The sequence below is a fragment of the Anolis sagrei genome, chromosome 2, assembly GCF_037176765.1.
Source record: "Anolis sagrei isolate rAnoSag1 chromosome 2, rAnoSag1.mat, whole genome shotgun sequence".
Classification (NCBI taxonomy): domain Eukaryota; kingdom Metazoa; phylum Chordata; class Lepidosauria; order Squamata; family Dactyloidae; genus Anolis; species Anolis sagrei.
The window spans coordinates 86629053-86653057 of NC_090022.1; the positions used below are offsets into that span (position 1 = coordinate 86629053).

General features: G+C 42.7%; 2 protein-coding genes across 6 annotated transcripts; one reads left to right on the forward strand and one right to left on the reverse strand.

Moving 5' to 3' along the window:
• Positions 1-10269, forward strand: MRNIP (MRN complex interacting protein). 4 transcript variants are annotated; one of them, XM_060765412.2, is made up of 8 exons: positions 1-100; positions 3668-3727; positions 5697-5794; positions 6770-6839; positions 7327-7442; positions 8231-8327; positions 9569-9731; positions 9807-10269. In XM_060765412.2, the coding sequence occupies exons 1-8, from the start codon at positions 41-43 to the stop codon at positions 10127-10129; spliced, it is 987 nt and encodes a 328-aa protein (XP_060621395.2). In that variant the 5' UTR covers positions 1-40; the 3' UTR covers positions 10130-10269. The 4 variants fall into 4 exon arrangements, with proteins under 4 accessions (XP_060621395.2, XP_060621394.2, XP_060621396.2 ...); XM_060765411.2 differs by having other exon boundaries at positions 9569-10269; XM_060765413.2 differs by lacking the exon at positions 8231-8327 and having other exon boundaries at positions 7327-7428; positions 9569-10269.
• Positions 10270-11217: 948 nt separating this feature from the next.
• On the reverse strand, positions 11218-23176 carry SQSTM1 (sequestosome 1). Of its 2 annotated transcripts, none has more exons than XM_060765410.2 (8): positions 22903-23176; positions 17821-17916; positions 16399-16634; positions 16134-16287; positions 15410-15493; positions 13805-14040; positions 12769-12970; positions 11218-11533 (listed from the first exon to the last, which is right to left on the reverse strand). In XM_060765410.2, the coding sequence occupies exons 1-8, from the start codon at positions 23087-23089 to the stop codon at positions 11373-11375; spliced, it is 1356 nt and encodes a 451-aa protein (XP_060621393.1). In that variant the 5' UTR covers positions 23090-23176; the 3' UTR covers positions 11218-11372. The 2 variants fall into 2 exon arrangements, with proteins under 2 accessions (XP_060621393.1, XP_060621392.1); XM_060765409.2 differs by having other exon boundaries at positions 15410-15496.
• Positions 23177-24005: the final 829 nt, after the last annotated feature.

Here is a 24005-nt window from a genome sequence, read left to right on the forward strand (position 1 = left end):
GAAGAGCGATTCAAGCCCAGTGGCGGGCGCTTCCTCCGAGATGGCCCAGCAGTTCCAGGTCCTGCGGTGCTGCTTCTGCCGCATCTTCCAAGTCCAGCAGGTGAGGAGGCGGAGGCCCCGCCCTCTGGCTTGTGGGGCATCCGGGCAAGGGATGCAGCAGGGAAGCACTTGGACTTCCAGGGCTCAAGGCTATGGAACCACGGGAGATGCAGTTTTACAAGGCCTTTAGCCGGCTCTGCCCAAGAGGCCTGGTGCCTCACCCAACTACAACTCCCAGGATTCCAAAAATGGCCCCAGGGGGTTTGATGTTTTTATATTGTAACAGGGGACTGGTTATTATTGGTTGTTTATTATTATTATTATTATTATTATTATTATTATTGTGTATTTACTTGCTGCCTTTCCTCCACAGAGAGATCCAAGGTGGCTTTCAAAACTATTTTAAATTAGTGGGTTGCTGTGAGTTTTTCAGGGCCGTGTGGCCTTGTTCCAGTAGCTGCCTTGCGTCCCCTCCAGGGTTGAGAAAGGCCAGGTAGAAATGTCACAAATAAACAAATAATCTATATAAATAGATTAACATAACTCAAAAACCACTATCAGGCCAATGAGTGACTATCTATATAAATAAACATGTAATGTTCTTTTGTGGGATTAACATAACTCAAAAACCACTGAGTGAATTGCCACCAAATTTGGCCATAAAACACCTACTAACCCAAGGAGTAACCATCACTCAAAAAATAGACCTTGACATTTGGGAGTTGTAGTTGCTGGGATTTATAGTTAACCTACAATCAAAGAGCATTCTGAACTCCACCAATGATGGAATTGAACCAAATGTGGCACACAGAATTCCTATGACCAACAGAAAATACTAGAAGGGTTTGGTGGGCGTTGACATTGAGTTTGGGAGTTGTAGTACACCTACACCCAGAGAGCACTGTGGACTCAAACAATGATGGATCTGGACCAAACTTGGCACTTGGGGGAAATAGACCTTGACATTTGGGAGTTGTAGTTACTGGGATTTATAGTTCATCTACAATCAAAGAGCATTCTGAACCCCACCAATGATAGAATTGGAGCAAACTTCCCACACAAAACTCCCTATGACAAATAGAAAATACTTAAGGCCATTCAGTCCAACTCCCTTCACCAGAACAAGAAAATGTAATCAAATACAGTTTACCCACAAACACAAAGAAATTACACATATTCTCATTACTTTCTCATTACTTTATTTTCCAGATCACCAGACTGGGCCACAGCAACGCATGGTAGGGGACAGCTAGTCACTCATAAAAACACTGGAAAACACAGCGGAAGGGACTTAAAAAGCCAAAACATAAAATACATTACAACACATGCACAAAGCCACATATATACACAAACACACACATACACAAATATACACACACAAAACACATATACACAGACTGGGCCACAGCAATGTGTGGCAGGGGGCAGCTAGTAATAAATAATATAATGTAGGCAAGAGAGTCTTTTAGGAGGATATTTCATTTTTTTTTCTAACCTGCATTTTTAAAATGCTTTTCATACAGCTGTATGTGGTCCTTATTCTACATTTTTATTGTGAATATTTTAAAATAAATAAACCTCTGAGGATGCCTGCCATGGATGCAGGCGAAACGTCAGGAGAGAATGTGGCAAAAGTATGATAGCTGGGACCCTATGCTGGTTGGTCAGAATTCATGAAGGGAAGACATGCATGAGACAGCGCAGCGAGTGAGAGACGCAGCTGTGAGGGAGGGAGGAGGAGGGGGTCTACGGCTCACACGTCCTGCCCTCCCAAAGCCCCGGCTTCTCCACTGTCTGGGGAAAGCAGAAGAAGAAGGAAGGGGGGTGGGAATCCGATTTCTGCCGCTCTGTTTGCAGTAGGGCCTTGTAAAAACCTTCCCTGGCTGCCAGCACACTTTCCACCCTTCGAAGAAAGAACCCCCAGCAGCTGGGAACAGTCCAAGCGGACTTCCCTTCATTAATTCTGATGCACGTTACACAACCAGCATATAGTTGTTTGGGTCCCAGCTATCATACTTTTGCCGGGAATGCTACTAGAACATAGCCATACAGAAAACTCACAACAACCCAGCGATTCTGGCCATGAAGGCCTTTGACAATACATTGAATTACTGCCTGTTTGTAAGACCTCTGTGAGTCCCCTTTGGGATGAGAAGGGTGGGATATAAATTTAGTAAATAAATAAATTATAGAACAATCTGAATGCATTAAAATAGAAATGTAATATTGTTTAAAAATAACTAAAACTTGTCATTAAAATATTAAAATTCAACCAGTCCTATGCACCCACAGATTCAACCAGCCACAGCTTGAAAAAAAACCTCCCCCCTCCAAAAAAAGGTTACTAAAAAGCAAACCTTGTTTTTGCCATTTTATATAAGCAACATCACTTTCCTATATTGCTGTAGAACAGGCTGGTAGGCTGTTAAGAATTGTGGAAGTTAAAGTCCAAAACACCTAGAGGACCAAAGTTTGCCCATGCCTGTTTTACAGGCTTATGGGTGATGTAGTTTGAAATGTCACTTTTCTAAGCTTGGTGTTGTCACAGAGCATAGATAGCATGTCTGTTACTGAATAACTTAAACTGGCAGCCCTGTAATGTTTGAGATGAGTACCAAGGTCTAAAGTCCTGCCACTGTTTATTCTGGAAGTGAAACACCGGGGATTGGCTTTACTGTCTCTTGACACGTTAATGCTGCCCAGAGGAAATATATCTAACATTGCCTGCCTCCAAAATCATCATTTTAGACCAGGGGTCCTCAAACTAAGGCCCGGGGGCTGAATACGGCCCCCCAAGGCCATTTACCTGGCCCTCGCTCAGAGTCAACCTTAGTCTGAAACGACTTGAAAGCACACAACAACAACAACAACAACAATCACAATCCTATCTCATCAGCCAAAAGCAGGCCCACACTTCCCATTGGAATACTAATAAGTTTATATTTGTGAAAATTGTTCTCCATTTTAATTATTGTATTGTTTTTAAGTGTTTTTTGCACTACAAATAAGATATGTGCAGTGTGCATAGGAATTCGTTCATGTTTTTTCAAATTATAATTCGGCCCTCTAACAGTTTGAGGGTCTGTGACTGGCCCTCTGTTTAAAAAGTTCGAGGACCCCAGTTTTAGACCATGAAGAAGCAGGGGAATTCCTGACAAGAAACAATCAGGGCCAGCTAACACCTCACAACAAAGAATTCTCCCAGGCAGGAAGCAGCCAGGCTTTGAAGCTGCAAGACTATTCAATACTAATCAAGCTGGCCAATTACAACCTGGACACTTGCCTCAAGCAGACAAGAGTTCTTTCTCCCACCCTGGACATTCCACAGATACATAAAAACCTAGTTTCCAACAGACCCCTTAACCTCTGAGGATGCCCGCCATAGATGTGGGTGAAACATCAGGAGAGAATGCTTCTAGAACATGGCCAGACAGCCCAGAAAACTCACAGTACTATTCTTTTGTATTCATTTGAATATTGTCAAATCGTGTGCCCAGTGGTAAGACAATTTTTCTATGTTCACCTTGGAAATGGGTAAATCCTTAACAACACCAGCACGGACTGTGACTGTTTGACCGGCCATGTGGTCTGGACTATGTAGATAATCATGTCTGTGATTCTTTCTTAGGTCAAAAAGAGCAAAAAATGGAATTGCAAAGTATGTAATGAAAAGCAGTCAATTCTAAAGGTAGGTACTTGGCTTATGTGGGGTTACACTGTTATGAGTGACAAGTGTTTCTAATTGTACATTATCATTCTCAAGTTTGAATCTGTGGTGGAGAATTTTCTCTTTTCCTTAACCTGCAGAACAAACTGTAATCCTAATATATGGAAAAGTGTGTTTTGAAAAAACAGTGGAGCATTTCTTGGGCAAGGAGCAATACATATTTAATAACAGAGTTAGTAATAATCACAAAGCTTATAGTCTACATGGAAGGTTAATACAATACAACTGAAACAATTATAACAATTATTATACTGACTATTAAACAATATAAGCAGAGCACCTGATGAACCAACCTGGACACAACATATTATTTGAGAACACAGAAATGTTGGACCACTCCAACAACCACCATGTCAGACTACACAGAGAAGCCATTGAAATCCACAAGCATGTGGACAATTTCATCAGAAAGGAGGAAACCATGAAAATGAACAAAATTTGGCTACCAGTATTAAAAAAAACTCTAAAATTAGAACAGCACAACAACAGAGAGGAAAGAAACAAGGACATCTAATCACCTCTCAACAAAAGATTGCTCCAGGCACTGCCGCAATCAAATGCTAATCAAGGTAGTCAGTTGAAACATTCACACCTAACTCCAACAGACAAGAGTCCTTTGTCCCACCCTGGTCATTCCACTGATATATAAACCCCTTTTTCCTAGTTCCAACAGACCTCACTACCTCTGAGGATGTTTGCCATAGATGCAGGCGAAACGTCAGGAGAGAATGCCTCTAGAACATGGCCATATAGCCCGAAAAAACCTACAACAACCCAATATAAAGGGGTCCTACAGGTTGAGCATCCCTTATCCAAATGATGTGGGACCGGTAGTGTTCCATATTTTGGATGTGGTTTGTGTATTTTTTTTTGTCTTTTTGCATTTTGAAATACTTGCATATACATAATGAAATATCAAGATGGGACCCAGGTCTAAACACAAAAGCCTGAAGACAACTTTATACACAGTGTTTTAATACTTTTGTGCTTGAAACAAAAGTTTGTGCACATCGAACCATCAGACAGCAAATTGTCACTATCTCAGCCACTCTTGTAGACAACTTTGGATTTCAGAATTCCAGATAAGGGATACTCAACCTTTGTTAAACATATTTCTATAGAAACATAGTGATTATTATTAATATATGCCAGTAACTGCATAATAGTCTGTCCGAATATGAAGTGCTTTATACTGCAAATGTACTCCTTAAAGGCAAACTCTGGTTACATTGAGAATAGACTATAATAATAATAATAATAATAATAATAATAATAATAATAATAATAGAGCTTAAAATAACTAGATGCATCTATTCCTGACCTTCAGGAAAAGGCTAAAGTCCTGAATGTGGGGTCAAGCATTCAGTCAGTAACCCACTAAAGAATACAATTTGGAATGGCCACAAATTATGATTTTGAATAACGTGATTTTAATAAGTGTTTTAAAGTTTGATATGTTTTTAATGACTGTTTTAATGTGCTGGTATATGCTTATTTCATTATGTATGTATGTCTACTATGTATGTATGAATCATTGCCTACATACATAAGCCGCCTTGAGTCCCCTACGGGGTTGAGAAAGGCAGGGTATAAATACAGTAAATAGATAGATAGATAGATAGATAGATAGATAGATAGATAGATAGATAGATAGATAGATAGATAAAATGCTTACATTGGGATTGAATAGAATCCTATGATCCTGAAAAAATATCCATAACAAATGTCTGCTTCGATACGAGTATACTTCTGGTTCTGTTTACGAAAATAAGGATCAAAGAACTACAGGGAAATCAAACTTTTTCATGCAAGGGTGGAATTGTTGGCCTAGCCCACATAGCTGATGGTCCTGAACTTTGGGAGTTGCAGTCCACTTACTTCTGGAGGGACGTATGATTCCCACAGTGTTTTAATGAAGTCTCCACTTCAGGTTTTTGGCCAGGGCTCTGGATCTGATTGCAGGCGCCATGTGCAAAAGCTAAACTTGCTGCAAGGAGAGAATCAGCAGGCAGCCATGAACATGCCCAGGTATGGTTTTGACTGCTTAGTTATTTCTTTGTTTTTGCATATATTTCCATTGTAGTGTAATTTATAATGCATTTTAATAAATAATGTGCATCCATTCTACAATTACCATTGTCAAACTGTAAAAGAAATTAGACTGATGTTTACATTATTTTCAGTTTAAAGTGGCAAAATTTGTTTAGATTTTAAAGAGGCCAGCCATAGGTGCAAGTGAAACATCAGGAGAGAACTCTACTAGAACATGGCCATACAGCCCGAATAACTCACAGCAACATTGTCCAGATTCTTTGCAAGTACATCTAAGAAGCAGAAACTGACACAGAGATTGTGTTTGGTTTCTGTGGAGAGGTACATCTGCCAAAAGAGGTCTCCTTTACAGTAGGATTAAAACTGTCAGACATCGTCGTGTTTAAGCTCTGACAAACCCCTTTTTGTGATGAGAAGGTGGGAACTTTGATATCTATCAGGATTTAGGCACTCCACTTTAACATGCATGTTTTCATTATCTAAATCAATGTCCCCTTTCACCTTAAAATCATGAGATATGTTTTTCAAATGTTGTCCATGTATGAGAGTGTGTATGTGGGTGTCTTCCTTTTTCTTGTTTACACTCGTCAACCCTCCATATTCTTCACTTTGGAATGTATTAATTGATTATATTACATGCCCATCTTTGTGAAGTCCTTCAATTGTGCAGTAGGGGATTGGAAACCCACTAGTTAAAAACCCCTTTCAGCAGCAACTCAGATTAATGCCTGAGGCCTTTTCCACACAACTGTAAAGAATCCACATTGAACTGGATTATATGGCAGTGTGGACTCAGATAACCCAATTCAAAGCAGATATTGTGGATTAGCTGCCTTGATATTCTGGGTTATATGGCTGTGTGGAAGGGCCCTGAGTTGTGTCTGAAATGACAACATTTGTCTTTTAATGTATGCGCAATGCCAAACTTTAAGTAAGTTAATGTATTTTTAGAGATATAGAAGAACCAACAGAAATGAGTGATGAGAACACAGCTAACTTCAGAGAAGAATTGGGCCAGCAGGTAAACCCCTTATTGCATCTAGAACATCGCAAGAATCAACATTTAAGAATAATCCCATTGTAAATCGTGCTATCAGGAAAAGGGCATGAAGACAGCTTGGTTGATGGTAGACGACAGCTCAATTATTCTTAAAAAAATTGACCAAGAGGCTGCATAGGAACTGAGTGAGCATGTTGTATGTGGGTAATCAATGCATATGCATTTGTTTGGGAAAGAATCTTGAATGCTCTCACAAGCAACTGCTTGTGAAATAATGTTTTGGGCCTGGTCCTGCTTGTAAGCTGCCCTGAGTCTCTTCCGGAAGTTGGTGGCGGGGTATAAAAATGAAGTTGTTGTTGTTGTTGTTGTTGTTAAATGTTATTCATAAGGGATTTTTTTTTCATCTGAGATTGCAGGGTATGTATTAGCATGAGAACAGATATTTTAAAGCAACAGAATAATTATTCTGAAGTTTGAAAAGCATCTGAGACATTCTGTGACTCTGCAGGAGGAAGAGACAGAGACAACCAGCCGTTGGACTAAATATCTGGATAAAAGGTGTGAGGAGCAAGAGGAGGAAGTGCTGCAAACAGAGGAAGAGGCCTGTATGGTGAGAAATACAAGGTGACACACCCTGCGCCACTTGCTATAATTATTACATAGCAACAAATAATGCCAGTAAAGGTGGTCCCAGTGATGATCAGCACACTAGGTGCAGTGCCTAAAGACCTTGGCCTGCACTTAAACACAATTGATGCTGACAAAATTACCATCTGTCAGCTGTAAAAGGCTACCCTACTCAGATCTGAACGCATTATTCGCCAATATATCGCACAGTCCTAGACACTTGGGAAGTGTCCGACGTATGATCCAATACACCAGCCAGCATAGTGATCTTGTTTGCTGTGTACTAATCTTGTTGTGTTTATTATAATAACAACAACGACAATAAATCTTTATACCCCGCTTTTCTCCCTCACAGAGCCCAGAGCAGCTTACAAAAACTTAAAAACATACAAACAACCGACCAAATACATCAATATTAAATATGAATATCATAAAATAAACAATTTAAAAACCTAAGTAAAATATACAGTCACATTTGTGAGTTGCATCAGGTTATATTGCACTCTGTTCCCTTTGTGCCCTTTTTAGTGATTATTTGTGAAATGGTAGTATCCTGAAAGAATAGGGGGATCATCTCAGTGGTTCTCAACCTGTGAGTCCCCAAGTGTTTTGGCCTACAACTCCCAGAAATCTCAGCCAGTTTACCAGCTGTTAGGATTTCTGGGAGTTGAAGGCCAAAATATTTGGGGACTCACAAGTTGAGAACCACTGAGCCAAGTTATTGTTTTGTGTCCATGGCAGTCTGGTTGAATTTCATTATCTGTGATGTTTGCTGTACCTCCTAGGAAACGTAAGAAAACTGACTTGTACACAACTGCTGGCCAGAGACATGAGAAAAAGAATATGTCAGGATTTGCAGACAATGTTGAATGGTTTCAGGAGGTATGGTGTGCTTCTAAGTTCTGGTAGATATCAGGTATTTCATATTTCAATATCACGGGCCTTTTAAATGTGAGAAGAATTTCATCCATACGCTATTACTAGAGCTTAAAATAACTAGGTGCATCTAATGAACTGCTTATAAGTAACAAAGAAACAGCTAAGTTCTATCACACTTATAACGTACAAAGGGGTATAACTGACTTTTAACAACTGCTTTTATAATTGCTAGGAATGTGTTACTACTTATCCTTACTGAAGTGTACCACAAGCCAGTATCTTGCACCTTTCTGATTTGTTGAATAAGGGTAACATGACTATGGTAGTTACTTTTGAAAAACAAATAATATTACTGTTCAGTATTGAGACTGATATCAACTGTATTTCTTTAGACTTGAAATTATAACTTTTTTGACTATTGCAAAAAAAAGTATGTTATCCCCAAATGCTCTCTAGGGTAGGCATGGACAAACTTCGGCCTTCCGGGTTGAAATTCAAAATATTTGGAGGGCCAAAGTTGGCTCATTCCTGCCCTAGGGGATATTGTTGTCATGTTTTGGGACCTTCTGTGGGTCATTTTAGATCCAAAAGAGGCCTTTTCACTTCTGTCTTCCAGAAAGGCATCTATTAGGACAGGAGCCCCCAATAGCACAATGGGTGCCAGCAGGACTGTGGACCAAAAGGTCGGTGGTTCAGATCCGGGGAGCGGGATGAGCTCCCGTCTCTCAGGTCCAGCTTCTCATGCGGGGACATGATAGAAGCCTCCCACAGGATGGTAACACATCCAGGCATCCCCTAGGCAACGTCCTTGCAGATGGCCAATTCTCTCACACCAGAAGCTACTTGCAGCCTCCCAAGTTGCTCCTGACATGAAAAAAAAATCTATTAGGACTGAACTGGCCCACATCAGAAATGCTGCTCATATCCACTTGAGAGCATTTTTCTCAAAAATAATATGGAGTTGGGGCTTGGAAGCTATATTTTGTCTATCCCTTGTACCTACACAAGGTACAAAGTTGATCTTATTACAGAGTTCTATCAAACATTACAGAGCTGAATCAGGTCACTTGCCTTTTGCATTTATAAGTCTTTGGTGGTCTGTTTATAACAAATTACTATGTGCAATCCAAGCTACTGTGCAATGCAAGTAAGTGGGCTAGACATCTAGGGAGTAAGAACACAATGTGCTGATATATTGGCAGTTTAATGCTGCTGATTGTTCCGCTTTCTGTATTTTATTATAGAGCAGCCATGACTCAGTCACATCGAGTACAAAATGCTGTGAAAATGCCACGTTGAAAAATGTGTTGACTCCTGATTTTGGAGGGCATGAGATACACGGCAAGAACAAAGATCCAGGCTCAGGAGCTTCTGGACCTTCCAAATGGGGCAAGTTCCTGTTATCAGGTAAGAGCTATAGTAGTGATGCGACATCTGCCACCCTACAAAAGAGGCAGATTTCAGTTGAAACATCTACTCTAGATGGAGAAAATGAAAAGGCGGCTCCCTTCATCGGCATCCGTTCCTGTGACTGGAATTGTCCATCGCAGCAGAATGTGGCCACTCCGTCTGTGGGAGTAGAGGTCAGCCCCACTCAGCCTTTTACTCGAAGCAGCATTGTTCCCGTGGAAAGAAACCAACAGCCCCCACCTTGGGCTAAGGCCCAGTTTCAAGAATGGAAGCTCAATAGACTGCCTGAAGAAACTACTTCCACTCATTCTAGAAGCATTGATGCTCTCTTTAGTTCAAAAATGCCATTTGAAAACATTTTTTCCACAGGAGATGATTTTGATGATTATATTTAAAGTTCTTTTTTCCTTTTACATTTGGATGTGTTATTTTCTGCTTTGATTTGGATTGGAGGACTTTTAAACACTGAATTCACATAGATGACAACAAACTTTGTGCTGTATATAATAAAAGGCTCTGAACTTTTGGAACTTCAGCTTTTGTCTTCACCATGTTGGTGCCATTTGGCATTAATAGAGGCATTAATAGAGGGACTTGTTTTCTATGATATACCCAAGGTGTATTCATTATATTGCATAAGAAGGGTTTATAGAAATTTTGAAATCACTTCTAGATATACTATGTTACTAAACCCCTTGATTTTCAGTCATGCTGCAAATAATATATTATCTTTTTTTTCACACATATTTACTGTAAATTATTTCATTCAGGCTGTATTTCCAAAGATGGCATCAGCAAAACTACCTTATAGATTCCTTGCCTTTAAAATGTATGGCATTCATGGCCCACTATAGGTTGACAGATAACTCAAAGGCATAGTTGCATACACAACAGTGTTAAGAAGTGCAATGGTGGTTCATGAGATGTATTGTCGAAGGCTTTCATGGCTGGAATCACTCAGTTCTTGTGGGTTTTTTCGGGCTATATGGCCATGTTCTAGAGGCATTTCTCCTGATGTTTCGCCTGCATCTATGGCAAGCATCCTCACCTCTGAGGATGCTTGCCATAGATGCAGGCGAAACGTCAGGAGAAATGCCTCTAGAACATGGCCATATAGCCCGAAAAAACTCACAAGAACATAGTGGTTCATGAGATGTTGGAAACAGTCCTTGGGACGTTGTCGAAGGCTTTCATGAGCACAATCACTGGGTTGTTCTGAATTTTCTGGCCTGTATGGCCATGTTTCAGAAGCATTCTCTCCTGACGTTTCACCCACATCTATGGCAGGCATCCTCAGAGGTTGAGAGGTCTCCAGTCCTTGGGATGCTAGAGTAACTGAGTGAATATAGTGAATGCATGTTTCCTAATGTTTTGTTTTTGTTTTTTGCCATTTCTGTAACTGCTATTTAAGCCCTGCCTGGGGCACAGTGCTAGTAAACTGACTACATGTTTAAAATACCCAAAATAAGAAGATACAGAAATGTAAGCTGGAAAAGTCAGTATTTATTCTTAATTTTATGAACTGAGAATATTGAGATACAGTCAGATCATTAAGGACAGGGAAGCAGATATAAAAAGAGGCTATTGGGAAGACGCAGCTTCAACAATATGCTTCAGGCGTGATGAGTTGCCCAGGTGCTACTTGGAAGCCCGTGGCTGCTTAGCATATTGGATGGTGTCCAGGGCGGCCCCGATGTCGTACTGCTTGGAATGGAGCAGGTGGGTCAGCCAGCCTCCTTCATCCGAGAACCCCATAGACAACATCTGGGACAGGGATTCAATCAGGCGAGGATCTGCTTCTGCAAATGAGAATTTGAACTTGTTATGCGGCTGTCTAGAAAGGAAGCTCAGCTTTGCTGTGAGACATACTTTCTGCACTGCATGAAGAACATCCTAGGATGCCTTGTTCGTCCCATTCGGGAGTATGTTGACTGGCCATGAAGGTCTCTCTAGCAGGGAAGCAACCGTATCTCCTCTGAGTTAGGCAGGATGTAAGCCGATCCTCCACTAGGAAGGACCTTCAAAGCCTACTGAGTATATTTCTAATATCTCAGTGAGTGCAGCAGCTATACAGGAGGAGAACACCTTAAGTGGAGTTGCCAACTCAGGGTTTAGTGTGCTCTACACAAAATTCAACCATTGTGATCTTTGTAACTGTGGGGAACTTTGGCCCCATTATGCTAGACATGGTTTTGGTAAACCAAAACAGATGCAAGGCTAGAGTTCCCCCCATTTGTCTCTTGTATGCTTTGCAATGAAAGGTAGAAAAGTCTGTCAAACATTGAGAATCACATGAGGTGACATTCTTCTGGTTATAGGTCGTCTTCTAATTGATGTCAGCTTAATTTGCCATATGAATATGATTCATTTCAGCAATGAACTTACATACAAGTTCTGACCTGTTAAATAGTGTACACATAGTACTGGGTGGCTATTTGTGCTACATTTGGCTGCCTCTTGTGCTACATTTCTGCTTACATCCTTAGACTGTCATCAGGTCTTTTCTTCAGTCAGACTACTCTCTTCAGTTAAGCACTCGGGGCTTTTTTACTTGTGACACCCTGCTTCAGTATGCATTCCACGGGAAGTTTGTAAATGTCACACCAAGTCATTAATTCCTTCCCTAAGCATTTCAACATCTTGTATATCTGGTTTTAATTGTTTTATAGTTCAATTGGTTTAAGAAAAACCCCTTGTTCTTTTTTGACACATTTGATAACTGCTATGAATCAGTGCTATTTAAAGTAATGGTCTCTGCACCAATGCCAGTTCCTAAACAAATACAGTGCCTGCCCATTAGAAGAATAAGTGTTCATCCCCCATAAGAGACACCTTGAGAAGCACTGCTGTGCATCAGTCTGGGCACTTATGGTAAAGGGGAGTGAATAAATTTATTAAATAACAGTTTAAGTTACTAGGATTTGCTATGGGAGCGTCATAGATAGAACATCATAATTCATTCTATAGTGTGTATAAGAAGCATCCCCATGAAGTTTATGCCAGAACTTCAAGTATCTTTCCAAGCTTTTATTACCTGGTGGAAGATGTGGGTAGAGTGCAGCTTCTCGGAGTCCGGTTGGTCCAGCATTAGCTCCACTTGGCTCCGAAGAACTTGGCCCATCCACCTCAGTCATTTGTAAGGACTGTGGTTCACCAGTTGAAGGATCCACTTCCTTTGGAGACAAGTGAGTCCAGTCCTCATCCCCTGCTGAACTATTACAGGATTCCCCTGGCTCCTGGAAGAACACAAATGCAAGGCACCTGTCAAACCTAATTCGCTAGGACCATACACAATTACAGGCAGTATTGGTAAGTCATAAAAAAAGCCTGCAGTGGATACACTACAAGGAAACATGGCAAGCCGTAGCAAAATACACATATCTGAAACAGCATTGATCCCTGTTGACTTCCCACAATAGTGTTTTGACCACTTCTGTGTGCATTAGAGATCTACTTTCATCATCTAAACATTTAAAACAAGTTCCTTCTACAAACATGTTACTGAACTGCATTTTTAATCAAATGACATACTGTATTTGGAAAACTTTTCCTGAATCACTTGTTCAGTTGTGAGCTGTGACTATTTCAAGGATATCCAGCATGTTTTCCATTTCTCCTTTAATGTTTCTAGCTTTACCAAGGTTCCTTCTACACAGCTTAATAGTATCCCACATTATCTGCTTTGAACTGGAATATATGGCAGTGTGGACTCAGATATGCCACTTCAAAGTAGATATTGTGGGATTTTCTGCCTTGATATTCTAGCTTATATGGCTGTGTGGAAGGGCCCTTAGACTTGAAAGAGTTTGCTTAGGGAAGATCTAACTAAAGCTTTGCTACCAATACATTATTTGCATGCAGCCTTGAATTTGGTTAGATGATGACTAATAAACTTTGAGATATTGCAGAATAAGAATGTATCTCTTCTGCATATCAAGAAAGCTTGCTTTAAAAGATATCAGTACTAAACATCCACCAATAGTAGGTAATCTTAATTAGTACTGCAAGCAAAACCTATACATCTTGACACTGTGATTAAGGGCACACTCAAAACCAGTAGCTTTGTTTACCTGTGACAAAAGGCTCTCGTCTTCCATATGTGAAGGAGGAGAACGCACCATCATCTCCTCCATCTGGTCTGCAATGTCATCAGCTGCTTCTGAAGCTGGTTTGCTTTGGCTGCTTTCTTCTGGCTTATCCTGCTCCTTGGAAGTGCTGGGTCTAGAGCTGCTGTCAGGGTTGGGGACTGTAGGTGTCACTTTACTTCTCTGGCCCTCATGTTCCACATCAATATCAACATCAATGCCTAAAAAGACAGTATAAGAGAAGGAGGTTGGTGGCCATCTTGCCAGAAGGTTTTTTTTATCTCTAATGATTTTAACGTCAATGGGATGTATTCTTCCATTCTACAATGGCAATGATTTGCTGCAATTAAAGAAACTATCCCACAACCTTGTCAAGAACCTGAAGGACAGAAAGTGTGTGCTCCTGCCAAGGAGAATATGAAAAGGAGCACCTCACTGACAAGATAGCTGGACAACATGTTGACTGCTCTGCAGTGTTTGGCATGAACCCTACTCTTAAATGGACTGTGACCTACAGTGCCAACTTTTTTTTTGCCATCGTCCGCATTACTCTGTAAAAACTTTTAGCAGTGATGCAATCCCTGTGCATACTACAATCACAATGTATTTGACTCACAACTTATTTGACAGGTTCTCACAAGGAATGTGCCACAGTGATGCACCACATCTACTGATTTTGTTATTGGGAGCATAGATAGTTGCAACACTACTTCTAACATGCCTGTTCATAGTATTCAAATGCTTCAAATGGAATTACTGGGAGGGAAGCATCCACTGAAAGATAAGCAACCACTGCTTCAACCAGGTGCCACAGTGGGAAGAGACAGAGTAGCAAACATAGGGTGAGACTATATTGAACAGTGTAACCTAAAAGTTCCACATACAGAGCCATGCTACGTCTGTTTTCTCAAAACACGCCTCCAGACTCACTGTTTAGCTGTTACAGATGCCCTCCACAGCCATTCAGTGACCACAAAGTAGAGGTAGGGGAATTGCAACCAAATGACAACATCCACCAAGATGGATTCATGGCTCCTCCAAAACATTTTAAGATAATGCAATCATTCTCTGCCTGCTATGGAGATGTAGCCAAACATTCCTCAGTCTTTACCACCAGCTAGTGGATGGCTTGAGGGGAGATTGGTGCTATCCTGGGGCATTTTGGTTATTGTGGGGAAAGAATTGAATACCAAGCTCTGCAATCATCTAAAGCAGTGGTTCTTAATATGTGGGTTCCCAGGTGTTTTGGCCTACAACTTCCAGAAATCCCAGCCAGTTTACCAGCTGTTAGGATTTCTGGGAGATGAAGGCTAAAACATACGGGGATCCACAGGTTGAGAACCCCTGATTAAAGAAATATGCACACTTTGGACTTGCACATACTTATACCATTAACACTAGGGTGTCAGCCAAAGTTATATGCTAATGTGAAATCAGTACACCACAATCCCTCCATCTGTGGTGGTGGTGAACAACAAATACACAAACTGTTAGTTACATTTTTAAAAATTCAATTATTCTCTTAGATGCCTTCAAGAAGCTAAGTGCAACAGCATACGGGGAAAAAGTTAAACGACAGCAGTTGCTTACCCAGTGGACTCAGGAATGCAGCAACAGTTTCTCCAACATTCTTCAGAAAGGTGACATTCGGATTCTGAGACTGACTGCTGGAGGCTGCTTTTGTGGGGAGGAAAACTGAGTCACTAACAAAGAACGCAAGACAAAATATGTTCAACTGAGTTCAAGGCTCTTAGATATAATTGGGTGCAGCAACCTTGAGATTTTAACACATTTTTTAAAAAGTAAATTCCTTGCAATCAAGCCAGTTCACAAGCAAAATAAATTGGTTTGCTCACTTGGCAGTCTCATCCTGAGCTTGGCTGAGACTGCCAAATGATCAAACCAATTTATTTCGCACTTGAATCAGTCTCAGTGGCCATAATCCAAAGTTCTTATCCAGAATTTGAAAAATACTAGTCTGCCCACAAAAGAATGGATTTGAAGTTTTTGGAACATCTGAAGCAAGCAACTTATCTACTTGGATTAGCAAGAAGTAATTGGACAATTTCTTTAAAGACTGATAATTGTTTTAATCCTTCCTAATAACGAAGAAATAAAGGAAAAATAATATTTGCGAGATTTGACGATAAAAGTCCAACGAAGAAAACTTCGAAGTCAGATGACAACATTTCAGTTAGAGAAGTTTGGCATTATTTAACTATATTGTCTTGGGATGAGTCTACTTCGTGCATTGTAGTGTGTTACGTTGCTTCTATACCAGTAAGGGCTATATAATAGAAGACCAAGTCCCTACCTTGCTCAGGAGGAGGGTTCTCAGGAGGAGCGCTTGCTTGTGCCTGCTCCGGGTTTTGCTGCTGGCGAGGGCAGCCTTGTCCCCAACCGTGCATCCAGGCAAAGGGAGAAGCACCGTGCTTCAGCTTACGATGCCAGCGACCTCGAGGAAGCCACTGATGGGTGAAAAAATGCACATTGATAAGTGAGTGATGTTTTGAAGGGGCTGCCATTTGTCATAAACAAGATGGTGACAATGTATTCATAAATGACAGCTGTATACTGACCTCAAATGGATAGAGCAGTGGGCTTGGAAACATGATCATGTTGTGTTCCTTGTGGGTACCCTTCCCCTCACAGGTGCTGCACAGGTCATAGTCTGGGCAAATAGTGCACTTGAACCTGGCCCCCACCACTGGCCCATCACAGCCATCACAAATCACATTGGGATGCACCACGTTGGAAGGGCGCTCCTGGCTGCAGGACTGGCGGTGAAGGTGCTCACGCTTCAGTTCCTTTTTCTCTGAAAGATGCAAATGGAAGGAGCTGTTCAGGTAACACTATAATAAGTGGCATACATACCTAACATTCACATTTCTTCAAGTTACAAGACTACAGAACAGTAAGGGGACAGCATACAATGGAGGATTTGGTATTTTATTCTCAGTTTGCTCTGTCTCTGTTCTAATTCAGAGGTAAATCTTTCTCATAAGGTTTCAAATAGACATGCACTATAGACAAAGAGTGTGGATTTGGTTACTAGAAATGTTTTTCCTGCCCTAAATTTATGGGAATCAGAGTTGTCATGACTTTACTATATTTCTTTTCCCCACATCAACCCCTAAGTCTTTTAGAACAACTAACATAGAGCTCCTTGGTGGCATAGCAAGTTAAACCACTGAGCTGCTGAACTTGCTGACTGAAAGGTTGGCAGTTCGAATCCGGGGAGTGGGGTAGGCTCCCAATTAGCCCCAGCTTCTGCCAACATAGCAGTTTGAAAACATGCAAATGTGAGTGGATCGATAGGTACTGCTTCTGTGGCAAGGTAACAGCGCTCCATGCAGTCATGCCGGCCACATGACCTTGGAGGCATCTTCGGACAATGCCGGCTCTTTGGCTTAGAAATGGAGATGAGCACCAACCCCCAGACTTAATGTCAGAGGAAACCTTTACCGAACATAAGGAATGAAACAGTTCCTCCTACAGGATTAACATGACAAAAAAGTGATGGAGGAGAGAAATGTAAACCAAAATATCAGTTGTAAGTTGTGAGGCCTCTTCTATAGGAAAGCAATATTGAATTGAAAAATTAACTGGGACAAAAAAAAATCAATAAAATGGATGTGAAAGAATGCTATGCATGTTTATTTAAACGTAGGCCCTGCGGAGACTTAAAACAGAGCTCATGACTCCTGTCCACCTCTGCTCCCATTTTTTATTGTCAGCTGCCTGGCTATTATTATTTCCAGCTGTAATTGGAAACCTGCCATAAGATCATGGAAATTTTGGATCCTGTGACTATTTTTCTACCCTGACACCCAAAGCTCCCTAATTTCAGACTTACTTCCTGTTTTTGTATTTTTCATTTTTACACTCAGGTTCTTCCTTTTCAGCCAACAATAACTACAGAGACATAGTCTTAAATGGATTACAAAATAGCTAAGATAAGACAGGAGAATGCCAAGTCACCTTGAAAGAATATATGTTACCTTTAACATAAATGCGGAAAACACCATCTTTCACACATGGCAGTGCCAGCTTCAGTTCTTCATCACTAGAAAAAGCAATGGTATCTCCATCTTCATCTGAAAGGAAGAAAAATTAAATAAATTACCTCATTCTGACAGTGTATAAATTCAGAAGTAATTAATAGGGCAGTAGAAAATAATATTATCCCGAATCTTATAGCATAGTACATGGGATTTGTTGCATAAAAAGACAATGCCAACAAGTTTTCTCCTTCAAAATGTCCAATATTTAATTACATCAGGTCTATTTGATATTGTGCACTTGCAATCTTCAAGTGTAGCGAAATCTATTTTTTAAGAAGCAGATGTTCAGTGTTAATTAATCTCCTCAATTAATATTTCAAGGTAAATAAGCTTCAGATTGCAGGCTGTAACACTAGCTAGACTAATGAAAGGAATATGCAGATGAGTTGGTTTTTTTCCATCAAGAGAGCAAAAACAAAACCAAGTATCTGGCAAAGACATGCTGAAACTTTAAGCGGTTAACCATTCAAACTGTTACAGAAAAACTGCAAGTGAGAATCTCTGTAACCTTTTCTTGACCGTGAGAAAAACTTGTGTCTTTTTTTTTTTTAAATAGTTAAGCAATACTGATAAAGAGCTCAGAAACTGGCAGGCCTGTGTACAGAAAACCTGCAAATCACCAATCATTTGAGGCAAGACTGAAAATAACATATACAGCTGATATAAAAGCAAATAGTTTGTACTTTTGTTTTTAGTTGAGCAGGAAGCAAATAGTTCCTGGCTCCCTCCCAGAATTAACAGACAGAAAAGGCACCAGACCTCCCCTGATCTCTGAAGCTAAGCCTTGGATGGGAGCATGCCAACAAATATCAAGTGCTGTGGACTGTATTTCAGAGAAAGGAACTGGCAAAGTCACCTTGCCTAAGAAAACCCTATGAAATGTATGATGTCACCATACACAGAGAGGCAACTTGGAAGCATACATACCGTACATATATCAATCTCTCAAAATACGCAATGCATATGCAGTCCTCCCCTTTCACTCTACTGAAAAGTGATGACAGACCTGTAACCCTTTAAACTGGATCTACACAACTTTCAAGAATCTGTTGCTCCAGAAAGTGTTTGTACAATATTTACAAGTGGGATGGCAAAATCAAAACCATGAAAACTGTTGTAAATTAAGAGTAACATGATGGGATTAATAAACACTTAGTTATCCAGAGATGTGTTTCCCCTTGCTCCCATAGCCATTACAGTAGCGATTCTCAACCTGGGAGTTGGGACCCCGGAAGGGGGGTCTCGAGGGTGTGTCAAAGGGGTCAGCAAAGACCATCTGTGTGGGAAATTTGGCCCAATTCTAACCTTGGGGGGGGGGAGGGTTCAGAATGCTCTTTGATTGCAGGTGAACTATAAATCCAGCAACTACAACTCAAAATGTCAAGGACTATTTTCTCCAAACTCCACCAGTATTCACATTTGGGTATATTGAGTATTTGTGCCAATTTTGGATGTAGATGGAACTACAATTCCAAAACTCAAGGTCGATGCCCACCAAACCCTTCCAGTATTTTCTGTTGGTCAGTATTTTCTGTTGGTCATAAGAGTTCTGTGTGCCAAGTTTGGTTCAATTCCATCACTGGTGGAGTTCAGAATGCTCTTTGATTGTAGGTGAACTATGAATCCCAGCAGCTACAACTCCCAAATGACAAAATCAATCCCCCCACCAACCCCATTAGTATTCTAATTTGGGTGTATGGGGTATTAGTGCCAAATTTGGTGCAGTGAATGAAAATACATCTGGCATATCAGATGTTTACATTACGATTCATAACAGTAGCAAATTTAGTTATGAAGTAGCAACTAAAATAATTTTACGGTTGGGGGTCACCACGACATGAAGAACTGGATTAAGGGGTCACGGCATTAGGAAGGTTGAGAACCACTGCTTTATGGGGACAGCTTACCACTTCCCTCCCTATTATATAGGTCATCCTCCACTCACGGGAAAGGTGGCGATACTTCCCAATCTGAAATAAACGTGCCAGCTTCATCCAGTGTACTATTAATGCCAAGGAGAGCAGTCCCCTTCTCCCGTGCCAGCACAGACCCTGCTGCTAATCATCATCCTTCCTACCTTACTTTCCCTTTGACCCAGTTGCTCTAGTGAACAAATTCAAGAGGGCTTAGTATGGCTTTCTTATCCTTCATTTTACTGCCAGCAGCACCTGTGACAATATCCCACACCCAGCACACAGGGATATTAGTAATATATAGGCGGGAGTCAAGGCCAGGGAAATGCCCTGCATTATTATCTTATTATCAAGGCAATAATAAGGTGACAAGGCCTCCAGCAACTAGGTCCACCCCACACATTTCTGTTATTCGCTGCAGGATCGCATTTACAAGGAGAGGCACGATGTGGGTTATGCACACATTGTTAGGAAGCGGAACAGGCCATGGCCCGTAATTGTTTTTAATGCCACTTCATAACCCTGTAAGTTGTAACCTGTGCAAGTATTACCTCTGAACATGAGCAGAAGACCTTTCTAAACCAACTGCTAGAGCCAGTCTCCACTGGCAAGCTTTTAGGTGGCAGACTGCCATTTCCAAGCAGATCTGGGCCTTTAGTTCAAGAGACTGACCACTGTTTTAAATTAGTATTAAACTAGGCTGTGACACCTGTTCCACATTAGTACAGAATATCCAGCTGGGGTTGCCAACTTCTTTGTGTGCAAAGGCACTGGATTTTTAACTGCTTCTCGACACAAACACTCAGTAAGAGAATGCTTCCCACCATATAACCTTGTCACTAAAGCCTAATACCAGATGAGTTGCCACTGCTTGCTGCGTGCCTGTAGCACATTGACTTATGGTGATCCCGTGAGTATCTCTGGGATTTCTTCTTGTTGTGGTGAGCCTCCAAGTCGCAGGTGGCGGCCCTAAAGCAAATCTATCATGGGGTTTTCTTGGCACGGTTTGTTCAGAGAGAGACTATTCTCCAGAGTCCTAGTCCAATACTCAGAGTACTACACTACACTGGCTTTCTTACATGAAGAGTAATCTAGTTTGGCCAATTCCTCTGGAATATAATCTACAGCATGTATTGGTTGGCAGCCCCCCATCCAAGAACTAACCAGTCCTGAACCTGCTTAGCTTCCAAGGTCAGACAAAATCTAGGGTACTTAGGGGCCAAGTAGGGTCCTTTCAGACAGGCCCTGTATCCCAGGATCCGATCCCAGGTTTTCTGCTTTAAACTGGATTATAGGAGTCCACACTGCCAGATAATCTGGGATAAACAGAAAACCTGAAATCAGATCCTGGAATATAGGGTCAGTCTGGAAGGGCCCTTAGCCACGAGTTACACAGTGCTTCTGGACATTCAACCCACCCCCTCCCAAAACCATATCTGGCAGGAAAAGCAATAATTTCTAGCTGCCGCCGCCTTCTTCCTGGACCTTGATCTGCCACTTCACAAAGCAAAAGCCCAGCTGGTGAGGTGGAGCAATGTTTACCTTGGAGAAAAGAAGGCTGAGAGGGAACATGGAGTGGCTTAGACCTTGGAAAGAATGTCACAGCAAGGTGGGGGGGGGGGATTAGTACACAGAGCAATGGATTCAAATTGCAGGGAAAAGATCCCACTTAAAAATTAGGAATAGCTTCCTAATGGTATGAGCTGTTTAACAATGGAGTGCGCTGCCAGGGAAGGCATCCCTTTCCCTGGAGATTTTATATCCTTTTATACATCCCAGATTATATGGCAGTGTAGACTCCAAGCAGACAACCTGGGATCGGATCCTGGGATATAAGGACAGTGCAGAAGGGGCCTAAGTGGCCATCTGTTGGGAGTGCTTTGGTTGGGTGTTACTGAATGGACTGGGTGGCCATTGGGATCCCTTCCATCTCTATGGCTCGATTCTAGGGTTGGCAGTCCCTTGCTATATTTATTTAGTGGGACTGGTTGTGAATCCCATAACAATGGGATGCCAGATCATCTCCTTCCTTGGGAGCCTTCTAATCAGAGGCATGATGGCCATCTGTCAGGAGTGCTTTGATTGTGGTGGGATGGGGTTGCCAACTTCTTTGTGTGGGATTAGGGGTCCCTTCTATGGCTCAATTCTAGGGTTGGCAGTCCCTTGCTGTATTTAGTGGGGCCAGTTGAGCATCCCTTGACAACAGGATGCCAGGGAGAGCACCTTCTAATCAGAGGCTAGATGGCCATCTGTCGGGAATGTTTCCATTGTGTCAGGATGGGGCCGGATGAGCATCCCTTGACAATGAGATCCCAGGGAGAGCATCTCCTTCCCTGGGGGCCTTCTAATCTGAGGCTGGATGGCCATCTGTCAGGAATGTTTTGATTGTGCCGGGATGGGGCCGGTCGAACATCCCTTGACAATGGGATGCCAGGGAGAGCACTTCCTTCCCTGGGGGCCTTCTATTCAGAGGCTGCATGGCCATCTGTCGGAAGTGCTTCAATTGTGGCGGGATGGGGTCAGATTAGAGGTCCCTTCTATGGCTCGATTCTAGGGTTGGCAGCCCCTTGTTGTATTTAGTAAGGCTAGTTGAGCATCCCTTGACAACAGGATGCCAGGGAGAGCACCTCCTTCCCTGGGGGCCTTCTATTCAGAGGCTGGATGGCCATCTGTCGGGAGTGTTTTGATGGTGCCAGGATGGGGCCGGTTGAGCATCCCTTGACAACAGGATGCCAGGGAGAGCACCTCCTTCCCTTCTATTCAGAGGGGGCCTTCTATTCAGAGGCTGGATGGCCATCTGTCGGGAGTGTTTTGATGGTGCCAGGATGGGGCCGGTTGAGCATCCCTTGACAACAGGATGCCAGGGAGAGCACCTCCTTCCCTGGGGGCCTTCTATTCAGAGGCTGGATGGCCATCTGTCGGGAGTGTTTTGATGGTGCCAGGATGGGGCCGGTTGAGCATCCCTTGACAATGGGATGCCAGGGAGAGCACCTCCTTCCCTGGGGGCCTTCTAATCTGAGGCCGGGTGGCCATCTGTCGGGAATGTTTCGATTGTGGCGGGTCGGGGCTGGATGTCCCCTGGGGGCTCCCACATTCCTTGACTCACCCTTGTAGTACATCTGGAAGGCGCCGGCGGGTCCGGGGCTGGCATTTCGGAGCAGGCCTTGGAAGAGCTCGGCCACCTTGTCGCGGATGGGCTGGAAGCGGGGCGGCCTGTCGAGGGCGAAGCGGCGGATCTCGCGGGTCACCTCTTCCTTGCCTAACAGGTAGGCCTTCACCGTCAGCGGGGCCATGGCGCAGCAGGAATTCCTCCGGACCGGCTTTCTCTCTGCCCTGGGCTCCAGCGGGGACTGCCTCTGCGCCTTGCCGCCCGCCCCGCGGCTCCTCTTATAGGCGGGCAGCGGAGGGGCGGGCGGAGGCTGGGAAAGCCCCTGCCTGGGGAGGACGGGCCAAGGAACAGGCAGGGAAGGAGGGAGAGAGAGAGGGAGGGAGGGAGGGTGACGCAAGGCCAAGTGGAGAGACATCACGCCACTGAAGAGCCTGGCAGTTTCCAGAAAGAGAGTTTGGTTTGTTTTTGTTTGCAAAAGGGAGGGAGGAGGCAGAGCCCCTTCTACACCAGGCATGGGCCAGCTTGGGCCTTCCTCCAGGTGTTTTGGACTTCAACTCCCACAATTCCTAACAGCCTACCGGCTGTTAGGAATTGTGGGAGTTGAAGTCCAAAACACCTGGAGGAAGGCCCAAGTTGGCCCATGCCGAAAATGAAGAATGACAATGTATCAACAACAAGGAAGGAGGTGGAAACATAGAAACGCGTGGCCTGGGCTTGGGAAAGGGGGTTGAAAGCCCCCTTGTCAGCGTTACTCAGCACCTTCTAGTTCTCCAAGCCCTGCGGGGGAAACAAGGGCGAACTTTGCCCTGCCGCCTCCCTGGAGCCTCCCGAGGCAGGCGCCGCCTCTTTTTGTCCAATTGCTGACTCACTGCGCCTTGCTTCCAGTGAAAAGGTAGGTAGGCCTCAAAAGGCACCTGGCTGCCCTGCCTGGCCCCACCTTTCCCTTCAGGTGTCGGGCCCAGAAGGGCAGAAGGGTCCCAGGACTCACCAGCCCCTCCTGAATCACACCCAGGTGGGCAAAACTGGCCCCAAACTGCATCAGGACACATCAACACTGACCATTTAGTGCTGTTTCAAACCAGTATTGATGAAAACAGTTT

Bases quoted from the DNA above. Each gene is read 5' to 3' on its own strand.
- SQSTM1 (XM_060765409.2), bottom strand. From the start codon at position 23,089: ATGGCCCCGCTGACGGTGAAGGCCTACCTGTTAGGCAAGGAAGAGGTG. The intron at 12,971-13,804 runs GTAAACAAAGCT...GTGTTCTTCCAG, and splicing joins ACGAGAGCCTTTTGTCACAG to GAGCCAGGGGAATCCTGTAA. The intron at 11,534-12,768 runs GTAATAAAAGCT...TCTCATTTGCAG, and splicing joins CTACCCACATCTTCCACCAG to AAGCAGATCCTCGCCTGATT.
- MRNIP (XM_060765411.2), top strand. From the start codon at position 41: ATGGCCCAGCAGTTCCAGGTCCTGCGGTGCTGCTTCTGCCGCATCTTC. The intron at 3,728-5,696 runs GTAGGTACTTGG...TCTCCACTTCAG, and splicing joins AAAAGCAGTCAATTCTAAAG to GTTTTTGGCCAGGGCTCTGG. The intron at 5,795-6,769 runs GTATGGTTTTGA...ATGTATTTTTAG, and splicing joins GCAGCCATGAACATGCCCAG to AGATATAGAAGAACCAACAG.